Here is a 17,805-nt window from a genome sequence, read left to right as displayed (position 1 = left end):
CCGCACATGGGCGCCGCCATCTTGTGAGCCGCCATTTTGTGTCGCGGGCGCCCCTCCCCCGGCGAGACCAACTCTGCACAGCCAAACACCATCTCTGCTGTGCAGCACACGCGTTGGCCGCGAGCTGTGAGACTCTTTAAAGACACAGGCGAGTCCCAAGAAGAGGACCCTGAAGGGACTTGTAGAAAGCTTGTGAAGTCTGTATTGAGTTGCTGAGGATAAAACAGTGATGAAGAGGACTGCAAGGGACCGGAAAGCGGTGACCAGTCTTGTCAGTCGGCAAAAGTCTATCAAGAGTAAGAGAGACTCTAGTGGTGAGCCGATAGCGCCTACAGTGCCTATTCAGGGAAATTTTCCGACCCTGGACCTCTGCTAAAGGTGTAGTTTGCAGCAGAGGAGGAGTGAATGTTTGTATGAATGTGATTTGGAGGCACCCCCCAGGGGAGGGGGTGGGAAACGTGTGAATGGCTGAAGGCACCCCCCAGGGGAGGGGGTGCAGAAGTGTGAATGGTTGAGTCATAGAACACGGCAGGGTGTAGGGCTCAGTTTTAAAACCCAGCTAATTCTTTTTTATTTTAACCTTAGACAGATAAACAAGTGTTGCATTTTGAGAATTGGGCTAGAGAGGGCTTCCGGAAAAGGCCCTCTCCACCCAATCCTCAAAAAAGAAAGGTATTTTCTTTAGTTAAAACCCTTTTTCGAGTTACAGTATGTTTTGTTTACCCCTATTAATACCTTTCCTCCTTCCCATGTCCCTTCTTCCCTCCCATTCTGATAAGGAGGTAACTAGCAAGGCTGCATCCCGTCAAAAAAGACGCTGAGTTGCTACCGATACTCTCAGGCGCCTTGCCAGTCCCCCCCTTGTACCATCACCCTTAAAAAATCACTCCTCACCCCCTTTTTTTCTACCCTCTTCTTCCCCAAATAGCCCCTCTACCATGCTCTCTAAAAATTTGCTTTTCCAAAAATCCCTGTGTCTTTCCAGCTGTGTGTAAGCTCTGCCCCTCTCCCTGCATGTCAAAGCTGGGGGGGGCACTGCAGACAGCACAGCCCCGTCGTGCAGCAGAGCAGCAAGATATACCTGACCTCAGCCAAGCAGCTTCAACTCCAGCCCTACTGAAGAAATTTCTACCAGCTCCAAAAGACTCTGAACTAGAAAATTTTTTTTTCCTTTTGTATAAGAGAAAAAGTAGATTTGTTGTAATGTGTGTCCTTCCTGTCCCTGACCCCGCCCCCCTGACCCCTTCTGACTGGATGTGAGTCAGGACCGCCCCCCATCCCTAGAGATAAAATCCCCAGCAAGATCCGGAACAGCCTCTTTGGTTCTGGACTCATATGGAACCTGCACCCTCCCTTGCCTTCCCTTCCCCCTCCCCAGTCTCCCCACTCCTCCCCTGTTTTCCTCAATAAAAACACCATGCAGACCAGGAACCAAACAGCTGCCTTTCTAAACCTGCAACGCTTCTACAAGAACCGCGTCTGACCAGCCCCACAGCTCGTGGCCATGGAATGACCATCCTGCGTGTTCCGGTTCTAGGGCAGCCCTCCCCCGCAGCAGGGGGGGGCTGCCCTCAGGTTTTACACTGCTGCAGTTAAGTTCCCTTTGAAGACTAAAGGATAGCTGTTGATACTACACCCTTTTCTGGGGTGAGGATGTGAGCATAAAGACATAAAATTATATTTTAATGTTTAAATGTCTTTGAAAAAAACCTACCATCTCAGTAATAATGTTAACCAAGAACAAATATCTGAGCACATGAGGGGTAAATGTGGACACTCTAGTTGGGAAAAGCATCTTTGCCCTCAATAATACATATATTTTATCTTCTTTTCCCCCATTTTTTTCATGCTTTACTACTACAACAATAATTTACCATGGCAAAACTATAATCATCTGCTTTGTAGTTTTAAAAGGTTAAGAAAGAATGAGGCAACAAATTAACATCTACAACTTTTCGGTTCTTAGAGATGAATCAATCACTGCTTGGTTTTCTTTCAGGAAAACAATAAAAGAGTATCATAAAATGCTAAAAATGCTGACATCTCCATTCCTGCTGGAAGCTCAGATTGTAGCTAAGCCCACACAACAATATTCCATTTGTTTCTATCTAAGAAGACAGGAGCAGTGCTTTCCAAGTAGATTCTCATTTCCTTGGTTCACAATTTTGTGACCTCAAAATCAAATTACTGCAGTGTGTATCACTTCAAGTCCCTTTCCACACACCTGAATATCAGTCATAATACAGAATATGAACTTCTTGTCTACATAAAGAGTAATTCAGCAATTCAGATGCCTCATATATAAATTCCCATACAAATACCAGACACTGGTTCCATAAAATATTTTAAAAATTCAGCACCATGTTACAAAGCTTAGAAGCCTTAGGAGTTGGGAGTACTCAGGTCTATTTTGTTTCCTAGTGTGTCAAATCTAATTTTTCAGTAGATTGTCACTAGTTTGTCCTTTTCCCTATTCTTTTCATGTCTTTAAAAAGCATTTTTTGTCAGTACCACTGTCTCAGACATTTACTCACTTTAGCACATTACAAATTCAAATCCATTTTGACAAAATCCCCTCGGTAAACAACAACAGCAGTTTCCTGTAGTCTTACCTTGCCAGAAGACAATGGATTTGGATCTGCAGCCTTTTCCAATGGACTCAGTAGCCTCTTGAAATACTTTGTTATACAGCCCTCAGAGCCCCTCACAGCTCCCATGGCCCCTCACAGCCCCTCATGGCCCTCAAAGCCCCTCACAGTGCCTTCACAGCACTCAAAGCCCCTTAAAGCCTTCATTCTCCCTCACAGCCCCTTAGAGCCTTCATGGTCCCTCACAGCCCCCAAAGCCCCTTACAGCCTTCATGGTTCCTCACAGCCCTGAGAGCCCCTCACGACTCCTCATAGCCCTCAAGGCCTCCAGAGCTCCTCAAATCCCTCACAGCTCCTCATGGTCCCTCAGAGCCCCTCACAGCTCCTCATGGCCCTTAAAGCCCCTCACAGCCCTCACGGTCCCTCAGAGACCCTCAAGGACCCCTCACAGCCCCTCACGTTCCCTCACAGCCCTCATGACCCCTCACAGCTCCTCAGAGCCCCTCCAGGACCCCTCACAACTCCTCATGGCCCATCATGGCCCTCAAAGCCCCTCAAGGACCCCTCACAGCTCCTCATGGCCCCTTAGAGTCCTCACAGTCCCTCAGAGCCCTCACAGCTCCTCACAGCCCTCATGGCCCCTCACGGCCCTAATGACCCCTCACGGCCCTCAAAGGCCCTCACAAGTCCCCACAGTCCCCTAGAGCCCCTCACGGCCCCTTCACAGCCCTCATGGCCACTCAGAGCCCCTCAAGGACCCCTAACAGCTCCTCACAGCCCCTCACATTCCCTCACAGTCCGTCAGAGCCCTCACGGACCCTCACAGCCTAATGACCTCTCACAGCCCCTCATGGCCCCTCTGAGCCCTAATGACCCCTCATGGCTCCTCACAGCTGTAATGACCCCTCACAGCCCCTCATAGCCCTCAAAGCCCCTCATGGCCCCTTCATGGCTCCTCACAGCCCCTCACATTCCCTCACAGCCCCAATGACCCCTCACAGCCCACCACAGTGTTTCTCAGTGACAGCAAAACCACCATATCAGTCTTTATAGTCTGGCAACGGGTGAAGACAAACTGCCAACAAGCTGTCATTTGAAGGCACTCCCTATACAAGAAAGAAGACAAAAACACAGAGCCAGAGTCCCGTGCACCATATCCCCTCTTCCCAAGCACACACCCCTGAGGGGTTTTCTGAGGATTCTGATCTGCTTTTAAGCAGATCATGCTCAAAAGCAAACGCTCTACCAGTGAGGAAAGGAAAGGTTTACAGGAGAAGAGTTTGCCCTAAGCAGCACTATGTGAGCATGAGGACATGAGAGCCCTGTAATTTAGGAAGCCCCAAAGCTGGCATGGTAATGTGCAAAGTCTCAGCTGGCAGCTCTGCCCACCACCCTCAGCTCAGTCAGGCAGAATTAAGGCTCACGCTACGGACATGCAGCCACTAAGGTCAGGCAATCAAATCAATACATTAAAAACATGATATTACAATATGGCATGAAGGATTGGAGAACTGAGCTGGTATTTTACAGTATGGGATAAATTCACCATCTGTGGATTTAACCAGCTTTTTCTAATGCACTGTTTTCAATACATACACAGCCACAGAGCACTACAAGTCTTTGATAACTACTTTTTTTTAAATTGTGTTTGCAACGCAATTCTAGTACTTGCTATAGATTTAAAGGTAAATTTAGATTAGAAAATAGAAGAAATTCTTCCCTGTGAGAGTGGTGAGGCCCTGGTACAGGTTGCCCAGATACACTGTGGCTGCCCCATCCCTGGAAATGTGCAAAGGCAGGCTTGGAGCAACCTGGTCTATGGAAAGTGTCCCTGTCTGTGGCAGGGAGATGGGACCGGATGATCTTGAAGGTTTATTTCTAAACCATGCCATGACTTTTGAGGAATATTTGGTCTTATTGAACCTCCTAAATATCTTCTAACTTTTAAATTTTCTTATGAAATTTTGCCTGAGGATAGGTAATTCTAGCTAGAAATAAGAATTTTCAGAATACTAGGAACAAATTAACTACAATGAGAAAAAAGTCAATGTGAGCTTAAGTATGCTTAAAGCATGAATACAGAAGTATCTTTATAAACACCTAGATGACAGATATTGCATAAGAAAATACAAGAAATGATCAAGTGACTATATGACTGTGGATTCTACTTCTTTCTTGCTAATTATAGTGCTGAAATTTAACCAGAATTTGAAACATCTATCTCACGCAATCTCAGTAATTAAATCACATTTGGAAATTAGTATTTTAATCAAATGGTCAGTAACCTTCTTTTCTAGTTCTTCTCTCCCCACTCTGGTTGCTCTTACAGTCTCCATAACATACATCACTTATTGCACACAGCACACGTCCGTTTCTTGAAGGCATTTTAGAGAGAAGTACAAAAATAAATCTTTAAATCATATGCTGTACCAAACTCATGGGAATTTCTCCAAATATTCAGATTTGCTGGTGAAATGCAGCTTCATGCATAAGGAGAGATTGGGGGAGTAGGAGGCTTCAGTTTTCAAAGGACAGCTTTCATCATAACTTTATCCAAAACATCCAAATATTTGTTTTAAATAGAGTCTCTAGAAAAACTGTTCCTACAGGTTGGATTTGGGTTTTTTCCCCTCCAAGTAAGTTGAATTACCCCAGTCTGTCCATAATCACAATTATCGCTGTGGGAGAACACAGTCCAGTACTATGGGCTACTGAACACTTCTCATCTACCAAATACAGTTTCTAAATGGAATGATGACAAAAAGAGAATTCAAAACTCAAGTCTAATAACCAAAGACTATGTTTACACCTTAATTTAACTTATTTGGTTGTATTACAATGTGTATCTGAGCAGTAATAACCTTTTCAGACTTACTTATCAAGCATGGACTCCAGGATGTACTGCTTTGACTTTATGGAGAAAAAGTTATTTAGCTGTAATTTTTGAAGATATTGTCCCTGATCAGGACATGAGAAAAACCTGCTTTACATAAATCAAAAAACTGAAATAATTATCAGTTTAAAAACCTTTGATGCCAAAGAGAATCCTGTGTTATCATTGCAGGTAAAGCCAGCATTAAGCCACAATTAGTCAATATGGCAGGGGTAGGTGACAACATTAATGCCATTTACAAACTCCAGAGTTGTGAGGCACTGTTTGTTCAACAGCTGTTTCTATAATTAGCAAAATGCTGATAGCTTGTGAACTCTTCTTCATTAAGAAGTTCCTAATTGACTGGTGGCTCACCATGTTAATATATTCAGGGAATGCCTGGAGTTGAGAATTCAGCTCATGGCTGAAAGGAAATTGCGCCTTCTAAACTCAAGTTTTCATGGCTTCTTGACGCTATTCAGCACTTAAAGATGCAAAGGGAAAAAACAACAGGTATGCAAACACATACCATTTTTTTTTTATTCCCTGCTTTCTAAAGTGCCAGTTTAAGATCCTACCCTTGAGACAACCATTAAATTTTGTCCCAGTTGGCTTGGTTATTCTTTGATTTCAGGAACCATCTGTTCCAACCAGCCATCATTTAATTGGGTGCAACTCTAAAAGTGGCACAGACCAGGTGTTACCATTACCCAACTCACTTGTCACATGCTCATTCATGCACATTTTTGCCCATTAAGGAAGCTTCTTCCATACCAGCATTCAGATGTAAAAGATGGGAATTCAAATAAAATGTTTTTCCTCATGGAATACTTTCTGTAAAATTTGCCAGAAAGTTTATCAGTAGCTCACATTTTATCTAATGTACACTGAATTTTGTTTTTATTGAGCTGAAAGTGCTGCTGATCTCCAAAGGGCATCACACTAGAAGATGCAGCAGTGACTGCAAAGAAGCAAAGACCGGTCTTCTGTTTTTTTTGCTTTTAATTAAAGTCCCAGAGCACAGTCTGAGCCTGCAGTTCTGATGCACATGCCGTAATGTGAGCTAAATATTCCACTTGCAACAGCACAGGCTCAGTAATCTAACACTGATAAATGACTTAAATGAGATAATAACAGCTATAATGGAAACATATTTTCCCAGCCCTTAATGAAATAACATTCATCTTCTGAAAAAAAAGGAAATACAACAAAGTACAGAGCTTTGCTTTCAAAGCCACTTCCTTGGCCCATAAAAATGTATGTTTTCATCCCATTCATTTACTGGAAGTGATGAAGGAACACAGATTAAATCACAGATCCTAAAGAAATTTCAGTATCTAAATTCCTAGATGAACAATGGGCCCAATTTTCTTATTTCAATATCAAAACAAGTATTTTTATCACTCAGCTTTTCCCATTCAACCATGTACAGGCATTTCAGATCAGATTCATCCTGCTGTGTACCTTTGATGGTATAGAATTTGCTCCTGAATACTTGAACTGAAAAGCCCACAATTCTAAAATCACAGCTTTCACTAGACAAACATCTTGTTCTCACAATCTAGAGCAAGTTTTTATCCAGGAAAAAGACACAACTGACCTTACAATAAACTAACATTTGTTAAAACAAGAAGAGTTCCAGGATTTGTGAGATGTGAAGAAGAAGAAGAACATAAGCGTTCAGAGAGAAGAGATCACTAGCAAGTTAAATATTTTCTGCCAAGATGAAGCTAACAGCACCTAGTAATTAATTATTTTTAATCTCAGAGGTCTGTCTCTCTAAGTTGATATTGATGGGTTATAAACCAGAGAAATAAAAACATTCTTTGAAGCATGTATTTTGAACCTGAATAATTTAAGGTACTTCAAGTGTTTAGGCCAATTAATCGTAGCACACCACGAAGGATATGGAAAAGCTGGCACCACTTTTACTGGCATTGATCTGGAGCCATGGCTGGAGTTGCCCTCACCGCACTGCTGCAGACAGTGTGGACATGGACCCACCCTTTGGCATGAAGACTGTTGATATTTTCAGCAAAAAGTATTTTGTAATAACAAGATGGTGAAATAGGTACAAGAACAAAAAAAGCTTTTGTGCTATACACTGCATATGACCCAGGATTAAAATAATCCTCGATTTCAAATCAAACCATTTTCAAACACGGAAAATTATTCCCTGACCCAGAAACCTGAGATAGCATAGACCATATTCCAAAGTGACCCTTTCAGTATATCCTGTGCTCCTCAGAATGAATATTCTCTCATTAGCTCTGCTAAGGGATGTGTAGGAGCCCATATACGCAGTGCCAGAGCAGGTGGGAAGGGTAATATTGTTTGCATTTATTATACATATTGGTAAAAGCTTTCTTGTGTCAGACAAAGAGGCTGCAACCCAAAGGAGATACAACATGCAGCAAGATTCAACATTTAGAGTGTCCTCAAGAAATGAATTTCATTGGTATGACTGGAGATGGAAAGAACCATCACAAAAAAGAAGCTCCGAAAATAAACTAGGTTAAGTGATTTATGATTTATGCACATCATAAATAAAAAATGCATTATAATTCAAACATATTTTCATTAACTTCCAGTATTTTCAATGTGTGCACATTCTGTGGTACTTTCATGTCTTTCTAAGAGACTGTTCTCAGAAAGCTGCACTGGAAATTTACTAAATGTTTTCCTGATGCTACGTTATCCCAACAAACGTATTTTTGAGCAACAAAAGGAGAAGAAAACTGCCCAGGTAACTGTTTTACCCAAACACCAATGCCTGCTCCAAGACTGCTCCAAACAGACACAACTGAACAATCATTAATGCAATAGACACTTCTAATTTTTACTAATGGAAAAGCCAGGCTTCACCTATTCTTCCTTTTTATATTGATGGGAAAACTCTCAATTATTCATATGGGATGGCTTTCATTTTATGCAGGTTGTTATATTTTGAAACCTTCAACTCTTTTGCCAACTCCTTCTTGAAACTCCAGAGCTTGCAGGATACCAGCCATCCAGCCACTCTTTTCTCTCTGCTGGAATGCACAAATGCCTGATTAATTTGGCTTTGTTTTTAACCACGAGGAGAATACAGGGATATTTTGGCAAACCACTTTAAACTGTGGTTAATTTTTACCACATCTTTAAGTCTAATTGATCTCAAACGAAACAGATTTAAGTTATTTGCTAAAGGGAGGGTTTAAACACACGCCTAACCCTGTTCCTGAATTTGGGCCAATATTGGCAAATACAGTAGCAGCAGAAGAGGAAGAGAAAACTAATGTAAAATCACCCCTTCCTTAAGCCAAGAAGCAAATGCCTTTTATAAACGTTTTATGATCCTTAGCTGCCTCAGACATCTGTAGGAGTCCTCCCACTCTGTTCATTAACTTGCCATACTGGCCTGGCTGCTGATTGTATTGTGTCAATGAAGGATTTGTGAGAACTGAGGCAAAACTGCATAGTTTCCTACAAAAAATAATAGAATAAAAGTCTTTTCCCCAGCTGTATGTCCCTTCTGAGGGCAGTATCTGAAATTATAAAAGTTACTTTAATCCATACTGATTTTACAATATAAAGCAACATCAGTTATCATGGTTCTAATCCAGGACAGCACCTCAGCACTAGCTGAACTTCAGGAATGTGTAATCCCTGCCATTCCCCTGGGCTATTCATCTCCTCAAAAACAAACAATCCCAGCTTGGAAACAACGTGTGATTGTCGGAATTATCATCACTGTGACTATAAAAAACAGACTCTGAAACGTACCTAGAAAACATAATCAGAGTATTTTAAAAAGAAGAAAGAAAAAAAACCCAAAACAACCTGAAAAACAACCTAAACCCCAAAGGATTTGGGTTTCAAGAATGCAAGATTTTACCATAGCCTGAGTAATCCTAAAAACTGGAAAACTCTTCATTACTGTAAAAAATAAAAATATAATCCTATAAAACAGTGTAATCCTGCTGTTTAATTGGAACATTTCTTGTGCTGGAATTTGGGGGAAAGGATCATTTAGTGATTTCCTGAAACAGCAAGGATTTGGGATAGGTTCAAAAGAGCCACATGATTATTCTTGGTTCTCCTACTTGACACACACATTTACTGAAGTATCTTAAATACTGATAAGGAACCAAGATTTCCTCTACAGGAACTGAAAAAAGGAAAAATATTTAAGACCCTCTAAATACCATATACTGGGATGCTGAGGTGTTGGTAACAACTGTAGAACTTGGCAGACATCTAAATGGATTCCATGGCAAGTTTCCATTACTGATGATGTTCCAAAATAGAGGTAATGATGCTAGAGCACCTCTAGAAAGAATTAGGATGCCATTCCAAACATATCTAGCAGGATAATAACCAGGCTTAACAAAAATCCAGACTGTAAGTGAAATTTATGACACACTGTTGACAGATAATTCTATCACTTTCAATTTTTCTTTCCCTATGGTCAAAGTGACGTTTCCTAATAAAAGAAGTGTGCTAATACCATCCATGTTAAAGAGTCAAATTGCTTTACCTTCCTAAACACCATTAACCGATCGCCCATTGATTCAAATGTACTGGTTCCATAAAACAGAACAAATGATTTCGTGTTGCTTTGAGATGGACTAACAGAGATGCAAACAAATGGGTGTTACAGTAGTTTCTGATTCAGCAAGACTCATGGCAGAGATCTTACTTGTACAGAAAGGTAAAAGGAACATTCAAGTACTAAATGAATAATCTTGTAATCCTGGGCCTAGATCTTAAAAAATTCAGCTCTGGGCAGCAGAGAGAGGAACCAGTTTCACCTGACTTCACCTGTAGAAAAGCAAAAATTATGTACAAGCCCACATTGCCCAATTCCTGCCTTGAAGGAGAAAAAACTTATATGAATGCTGCAGTCAGAGTCTGGGACACTCCTGTGCCTAAACTCAGAGAGCAGTCTGACCTAGGCAGTTGGAAATACCTGGTCCCAAGGCAGCAGACTGCATTTGATTCTTAGCTTACACAGTATTAGATCAGCAAAGCAATTTTGCCACCGAGTAGACTGAATATCAGCTGAATTGTTCTGAACCTTTTATCTGCTACAATACTCCTGGAGTCATCATATTCAGTTTGATGTGGCAACTCATTTTAATGAGCCAAGACAGGGAGCATGGCTACAGTTATATAAAAGCAGAGGAAACGTACAGCTAACAGGGTATTGTGCTGCATATTATATTCCTGTTTGGGCAGAAAAAAATAGATACACAATTTGTCCCTGCAGGACACAACTTTGCTCACCTTTCTAATTTAGATACACCTCTTTTTCTTTTAACTTTTTTTGTATGGAATTAGAAGAATGATAAGAGACTGGAAACCTTCTTAGGAAAATACAGGAATTTTTCTTTGTAATCCCCCAAGCACTGGAAACCTGAATCAAGACAGACATTCTAAAGAAACTTGGCCAGTCCCTGCCAGGGTCATATAAAGCCAAGATCTTATGATTAAACACATCAAAGACATTATCAAAGTGCCTGATCTCTGCCTGCTATGAAAAGCTACGTAGGCTGAATGAAAAGTATCCAGAAAAAGGCAAAGAAACCTCAAAGATCACATGCTGCTCACTCCTGCCTCCTCTGAGGCCTGATCTTATGCCAAAGGGCAGCTTGGAGACTGAACGTGCTGGAAGAGCTGTTTCAGTTTGCTTATTTGTGTCACAGGGGCTTGGCTTCCATACCTTGGCTAGCAGCTTCAGGGTGACCACCTGAAGGGAGATCTTCTAATGCCCAGTGAAACCACCCTTGGCAATAGATGCAGGCCCATCCTCCCCCACAGCCCAGGGAAGCCTGCTGTCCCTTCAGATGATTGGTTAATTCAACCAAAAATTGCTTGGTAGGAGAAAAAAACCTGTCTGCATGCTCAAAGAAGTAGGTTACTTTCATGTTTTAGCTTGAAGGAAGTTTTATTTCAGAGAGTTTGCAACTAGATGATCTTTAAGGTCTCTTCCAACCCAAGCTATTTTGTGATTCTATGAAGAACTGATCCAGCTGTGCTGCCAATGAAGTACAGCATAAAACCAGTCAGAAAAATGCAGCCAAAAAAATTCCTACCAGAAAACCAAGACAGCATCAAAAGTGTTTTCTAGGATAGTGCAGAACTCCTTGCAAACTGCTGCTGGAAGTGCCTTGGGTCTCCTCTTCCCCAAGAACACTGGGACTCAGTTCACCTATGCTGCACTGCAATAGAGCTCAGGCATGTGCAAAGCATCAGGTCAAAGTGAGACCAATTTTGTTATAGATCAGTTGTGGAGAACATAAGATTTGGATACACTGACATTGAAGGATTACTGATCTTCCTGTTTTGCCAGAAGCTTTGACACAATATATTGCCATTGCCAATTTTGAATGAAATAACCACTTAATGAATTTCTCAAACAGAATTAGAAGAAAAAAAGAGAGAAGAGACACTTCATTTGCCACAGGTAAATACAGGTATTCACATCTTAATGGTTTTGCTCTGGTTTGCAGCACAAATGCTGACATTACTGCCATAAGCATGACCCCTTTGCCTGTGCCTGGTCCCACTCACTGTAATCCTCATCTGCATCAGGATCTGTGCAGCTCTGTCTCGACTGCACGCACAGAAAACAATATCATGTACTGGGCAGACAGCAGCTCAAAAGTAAGCTATTGAGTTCAACTTTTTCAAGAACAATCGATACAGGATCATTCCTAGCAGTTGTGCAAACCAGGATAACTGCACAACATCCACTCATCGCAGGACTTGTTTCACCCATGGGGTTCTCTCTCCACATACCTAAACCTTCTGGTAGCTGACAACACTTTGAAGCCACTGCACAGCTTAGTGACAGCTGCTCTTTAACCACAGACAGGGCAGCAAAGCAAAGATCCCTCAGTATTGCAAGCTAGCCAGTAAGGTTCTGAGCAAAGAAATCCTTTGCAAATCCAACATGCACAACCCTCATCTGAATTTTTCCCTGTGACTCCTGTTTTCTTCAGCCAAAACTTACCAGGGCTTCAGGCTCTTTACTTTCTTCACTGCTGTATCCATAATAATCAGGAGTTTTATCCAAATCCTGTATGTTCCCTTGCGTCCTTAAGCCCTTCTCTGAATGACAAGCCTGGCAAATTGGTGCATTGCCCATATCAGTTCTTCTGCTAGCTCTGATCAGGGGGATGGCCCTGGCAGCGCGGCGGGTGCCCAGCGCTCCCGAAGGACAGGGGGAAGGTCCCACCTGCGCTCCGCTGCCCGGCCCCTGCTCCCGGGCTCCCTTCCCCGAGCCGTCCCGTGTCCCCGAGAACCCGAAACCTCAGCAACTGCAGGCGGCAATCAGTGACCATTTCCAATTCAGGCGCTGCCTTGCTATTTTTACACCTACCAGGCCAGCTATGCATGTCAATGGCGTGGGGTGGGCCGGGGGACGGCTCTGCAGCACGGAGCCAGCCGTCCCAGCTCGCAAAGTTAAAGTCCCACTGGGTGGAATGCCCTACACATGCGGGTTATTGAGTTACCCACTTGCGTGCCTTTCAATGTTTTGATTTTTTCCCTACCCTGCTCGGTCTCACTGTGCTTACATAAAGCACGCAATTTCAGAATGTTGCTAATGCTTTCTGAGTTTCTAACTAAAAATATTATTTATTCAAGTCTATTATTCAACATCTATTTGATATTTACAAACCAAGACAAAATGGATGAACACAGATTTCATGACCATTTAATTCCTGTGACTCACACGGTATTTCATGTTCATGTAGCCAATAACTGTGATGAGCTTGCTTTAGATTGATATGTCCCCCGGGTATGATTTCAGATGAGCTCAAATGTATCCAAAAAGGACAATATCTGATGCTAGATCACTTTTGCTCTTGTCTATGTCATGTTTGATCTTGCTTTGGATTTTTATTATCAATTTGCTTTTTTAAAGTTGGTGTTAATTTTTTAGTTAGTTATGATTTAAAAATGAACCCAAAGAAAAAAAATTGCAAAAAAAAAAAAACAAACAACAACAAAAAAGCCAAACAAAACAAAATGAAAACAAACAAAAAAAAAAAAAGGAGAAAAAAATAAACAAGCCAAAAAAAACCCCAGAAGAAAGTAAGAAAAATCCCACCAAAACTGAGAGTAAGAACATTCCCTCTAGGCTGGAGTTACTTATCATGACTGTACCCATTAAGATAAAAGTAATTTTCAGGACTGCATATTGGAACCTACCCATTATCCAGAGGTGGCTCAAGGCAGAATTAACAAACACCAAAACCAAACCAAACCACACCACCAAAACCCAAACAAAATAAAAAGAAAAGGTAGTTGAGAATTGGCAGTTTTCAAATGCTTCAGGACCAGCTGGGGGTAGCAGAGGCAATGGGGACAAAGTGTCTGTAGATACCAAAGTCCTGCAGAATGCACCACCATGCACATCCAACCCCAGTGGAGCTGGGCATGTATTTGAAAATTTAAGCCCCAAATACCTCAGAAACAGAGAGATCCTCAAAGAATTGCAACAGGCAGCTAGCATTTTTCTCTGTGGGGTTTCAACCCATTGTCAGTATGGCAGCACACATCAGCAGGCAGCTGTGCATGGCAGCCTATTGATTCCCAGCCAGTTCCCCTTCACAGCAGCACCAGTTATGATCCAGGAGACCAAGCTCCCCCCAGCCCCCCGTTAAGGATTAGTGATGGGCATGGGGCTCTCTTGTGTGTTAATTACCATGAGGGAGACTTAAACTCGCTCTACAACTTTTCCCTCTGATGAATGCTCCAGGATGGATCCCTCAGCGCCTCAGGTGCTGTGATGTGTAACAAACATGGATACATGCTGGATAGACACATGCACAAAACAGTTAAATTAATTGTTGCTTTTGCCTTTTAACATTTTTGCCAGCAACTGGCAAATATTTCAGGAATGTTCATGCAAGGCTCACTGGTCCATAATTACATTGATTTCCTTCAGCTCTTCCAAAGCATTACCCTGTGACAGTAGTAAGGTGTGTACACAGTGCCAGAACTTCTTAGTTATCAAAGTAAAAGGATGCAAGAAGGAATCCTACCAAACACTTGATTCAACCAAAGTTCAAATAACCAAGGCTCCAACATAAACTGGAACTACAAATCCCTGGATAGAGCAAGCTATTTAATATGCAATTAACTTACTGGAAAACACAAGGCACCACTCGAGGGGAAAGGGTGGCCAAACTCGAGTAACATGCATTCCTGGGAAATGCTGCTTGTGGAAAGCAAAAATCTGTGTAGCCATCAGAGGGAGAGCAACGGAGAAGCTTTCTGCCAGAGCCTTTCAACAATATTACTGTTGTTTGTCCAAATGGCCCCAAGTCTTTAGGGCAAATTACTCAGAAAGCAAACACTTTCGTGTCCTGCCAGGCTTAGGGCATCATATCCTAACAAAGCACATGTTTCATGATGGAGGCTTCAAAGTCTTTGTAGAGGAACATTTTGCTGTATCTCTGCATTCACATGCTGTCTGCTGTCTTGTTTGGGCTGTAAATCTACCCCAGCAGCAGGCAGCAGTGAAGAAACCAAACCTAGAGACACAACTTACAGGCACAGAGCTCATGCCAATGCACTCACCTCAGTCCTCCTCAGCAGCCCAACAGACCTTTTCACAACACTAACTCTAAACGACAATTACTCTCTTACCTAGAAAATCTTCAGAAACATTTTAAGTGCCTGTTAGGAGGAGAGGAGAGATGAAAATGTTAAAGCGTGATGCTTTAACATCATGTGGTAAAGCACTGATGGTACAGCAGGGCCCATCAGTGCTCCCAAATGGCAGAAACATTCTGGTTTCATCCCTGAAGTCTTTCTAAATCTGCAGCAGTTATGACTATCAGCTTCAGTGCAACATGAACCAACAAAGCCCTCAGCAAACTTCTGGGAATGGCATCTATCCCAAAGATTTGCACAGCAAATGGTGCCATGGATAAATACTCTCAGTTTGTTAAAAGTGGCTATCAAAAACAGCAGTGTGGTACAAACCCACTGGTGTGCAGTGACTCACAAAATCCCAACCAAGACCTCAAAGACTAACAAGTGAGAAGCAGTGAAATCTAAGCTGTCAGCAGATCTTCAGAGGGAGACTTCATTTCATGGGATACCATTCCACAGCTCAGGAATGGCAAAGCTTGAGTCTTTCAAGATGAAACAGGACTTAAGGACAGTTACACACACCCGGGTAGGCAGCAACAGAAGCAAAACTGCTCTCCTGCCACGAAAAATGCTTCTTTATCCCTTTTTTGCTATTACTATTAAGCTGAGTTTGTCAGTAGATGTTTCAATTAGCACAACCAAACTAACAATTCAGGAATCATTGTAATAGCATTTAGTGCTGCAGGGAAAAAAAAAAAAAAAAAAAAAGAGAGAAAAAATGAAGAAAGAAAGAGTTCTAAGTATCAAGACAAATAACGCTTGTTAGTGACATAAATCCCCACTTTTGCTATTGTTACATCTTTCCCCAAAGAGCCACTTCCCATGACACTTTTATGGTAAAACATAGTAATTTTTAAAAAACAGAGAGAGACAAGAGACTGCACTGGGACCTATATACTTCTAGGAGATCTCCCGAACCTTGAAATTATTCCTAAATGCAAAGTCTTTCACTCTCGGGGATTCTTCTATGGGAAGGTCAAGTATAACGCAGCTCACTTGCTTCTCACAATTATTTTGGGTTAGATCTTGTGCTCATGTGGATTATAAACTCTGATGAGTCATGACTTTATATCATTTATGTCCCCCTTTATGCTTTACAATAATGACACTGATGAGATCACTATTTCCCAAAAGTTCTGCCTTTTCTTCTTCTGGTCACAGAGACCACAATAAGCAATTCCCAAAGCCTAAGCAGCCTTTACAAAGAGGCCATTGTCTGCTCCAGAAGACCAAGCAGAAAATCCTATTCATCTTAAATATTTTTTTAAGTCAAATCAGTTGCAAAAAACTATTTTGAGCCATTCTGAAGAGGACTTGCTCTGCTTTTGATAGTGAATCATTTGACACATTAAGCCTAATGATCCTCTCTGGACAGCTCTTAATCCAAGTGGTTCTATATATATTTTAGTCACTCTGAAAACAAATAAAGAAATAACCTGAAGTGTAATCACTGCAGCTACAGATCCTGCTGGTACAGGTGTGAAAAAATTGTTTCATGGATAGGAAAGTATAAAATATACACAAAAAGGCATCCAAGCCTCCAGCATTCCACAGATAAAACTCATCCTTACTTTGCAGATACTGGAGCATTTGGATGACAGGTGTCGCACAAGAAGGTGAGAAGAACCCTAAATTTCAGAGAGATGCCCTCACAGGCAAAGCAGTTTATGTGTCACCCATTTTTCCCATTAAAAATTGCAGTCGATATTTCTTTTCTCTCTCAGCCTTAGTTCCACTTCATCGGCAATGAAAGGCACGTGTTAATATGAAGCACTGAATAACACAGGGGAAATCTTACAGGGATTGTTCACTAATCACAGAACTAAAAATCAGTGCAAGGAGAAATATTCAATAATACCCTGAGGATAAAGGGTTAAGATGCAGTTCAGACCCACCCAAGCCAACACAGCTATAAAGTAAATCATCACTTCTCATGCCCAAACCAGCTTTTTCTTTTCCATTTCAACAGAACTAAGGCATTTTATGAGAACTTCATGTTTCTATATCCTCCTGTGGCACTAAGCTCTAATTGGTGCCTATTTGTATCAGTCTAAATCTAAACCAAATCTCTAGCCCTTTATTAGCTCTGATTTTTCTTCCTTAACGCAGACGGAATACTTATTCTGCCTTAAACCATCTTGTAGGATAGTGTGAAGCTATCACATTCTCAATTTGGAATATCAAGTAAGGCCTCAATTCTCTTTTCCAAGATAATCAGCCAATTTTCCCTTCTGAATACATCAGCAGGAGCTCACTGCTGACTCTGAAAATCCTGTCTCCTAAGCTCCTGTTGCTGAAAGGCAGAAGTTTCTGAAGTTCTCACTTGTGTTGGATATCTTATGAATTTGATACAATTTTCAAAACCAAAAGTTGCCTATTTTGATATAAAATTGGTTTGTGGGGGGAATATATAACATATATAACATACATAACATACAAGATACGTTCATATATAACATACAAAAGATAGCATGCCAAATATATAGCATAGCATATATTCCTTTAGCATAGCAAGTGTTCCTTGTTACATGACAGTTGGTTAGCAAACCATCCACAGGTGTTTTCTCCAATCAGTCACACACCTTTGCATTCACTGCTCCATTCTCTGACCAACTCATTTACCTCGCTTGTTCAGGGGCACAGCTGTAGCTTATTAGCTTATTAGGTTTAGGTTGCTCACAGCTTTTTCTTATC

At 41.6% G+C, this 17,805-nt stretch overlaps 1 protein-coding gene across 4 annotated transcripts in view; it reads right to left on the bottom strand.

The window, feature by feature from the left end:
• Window positions 1-17,805, bottom strand: part of ANK2 (ankyrin 2) — a 188,313-nt gene that overhangs the window by 119,906 nt on the left and 50,602 nt on the right. Inside the window, exon 1 of one of the 4 annotated variants that reach the window (XM_085057565.1) lies at window positions 12,458-12,720. The exons of 2 other annotated variants lie outside the window; for them this stretch is intronic. In XM_085057565.1, coding sequence (XP_084913691.1) covers window positions 12,458-12,592 — 135 coding nt within the window. In that variant the 5' untranslated portion in view covers window positions 12,593-12,720. Of the gene's footprint in view, window positions 1-12,457; window positions 12,721-17,805 lie in introns of those variants that run through there. One more of the 4 variants, XM_085057568.1, reaches the window with a different exon arrangement.

The sequence above is a fragment of the Lichenostomus cassidix genome, chromosome 4 (assembly GCF_008360975.1).
Source record: "Lichenostomus cassidix isolate B80296 chromosome 4, HeHo_3.0, whole genome shotgun sequence".
Lineage (NCBI taxonomy): Eukaryota > Metazoa > Chordata > Aves > Passeriformes > Meliphagidae > Lichenostomus > Lichenostomus cassidix.
This window is presented reverse-complemented; position numbering and strand designations above follow the sequence as displayed.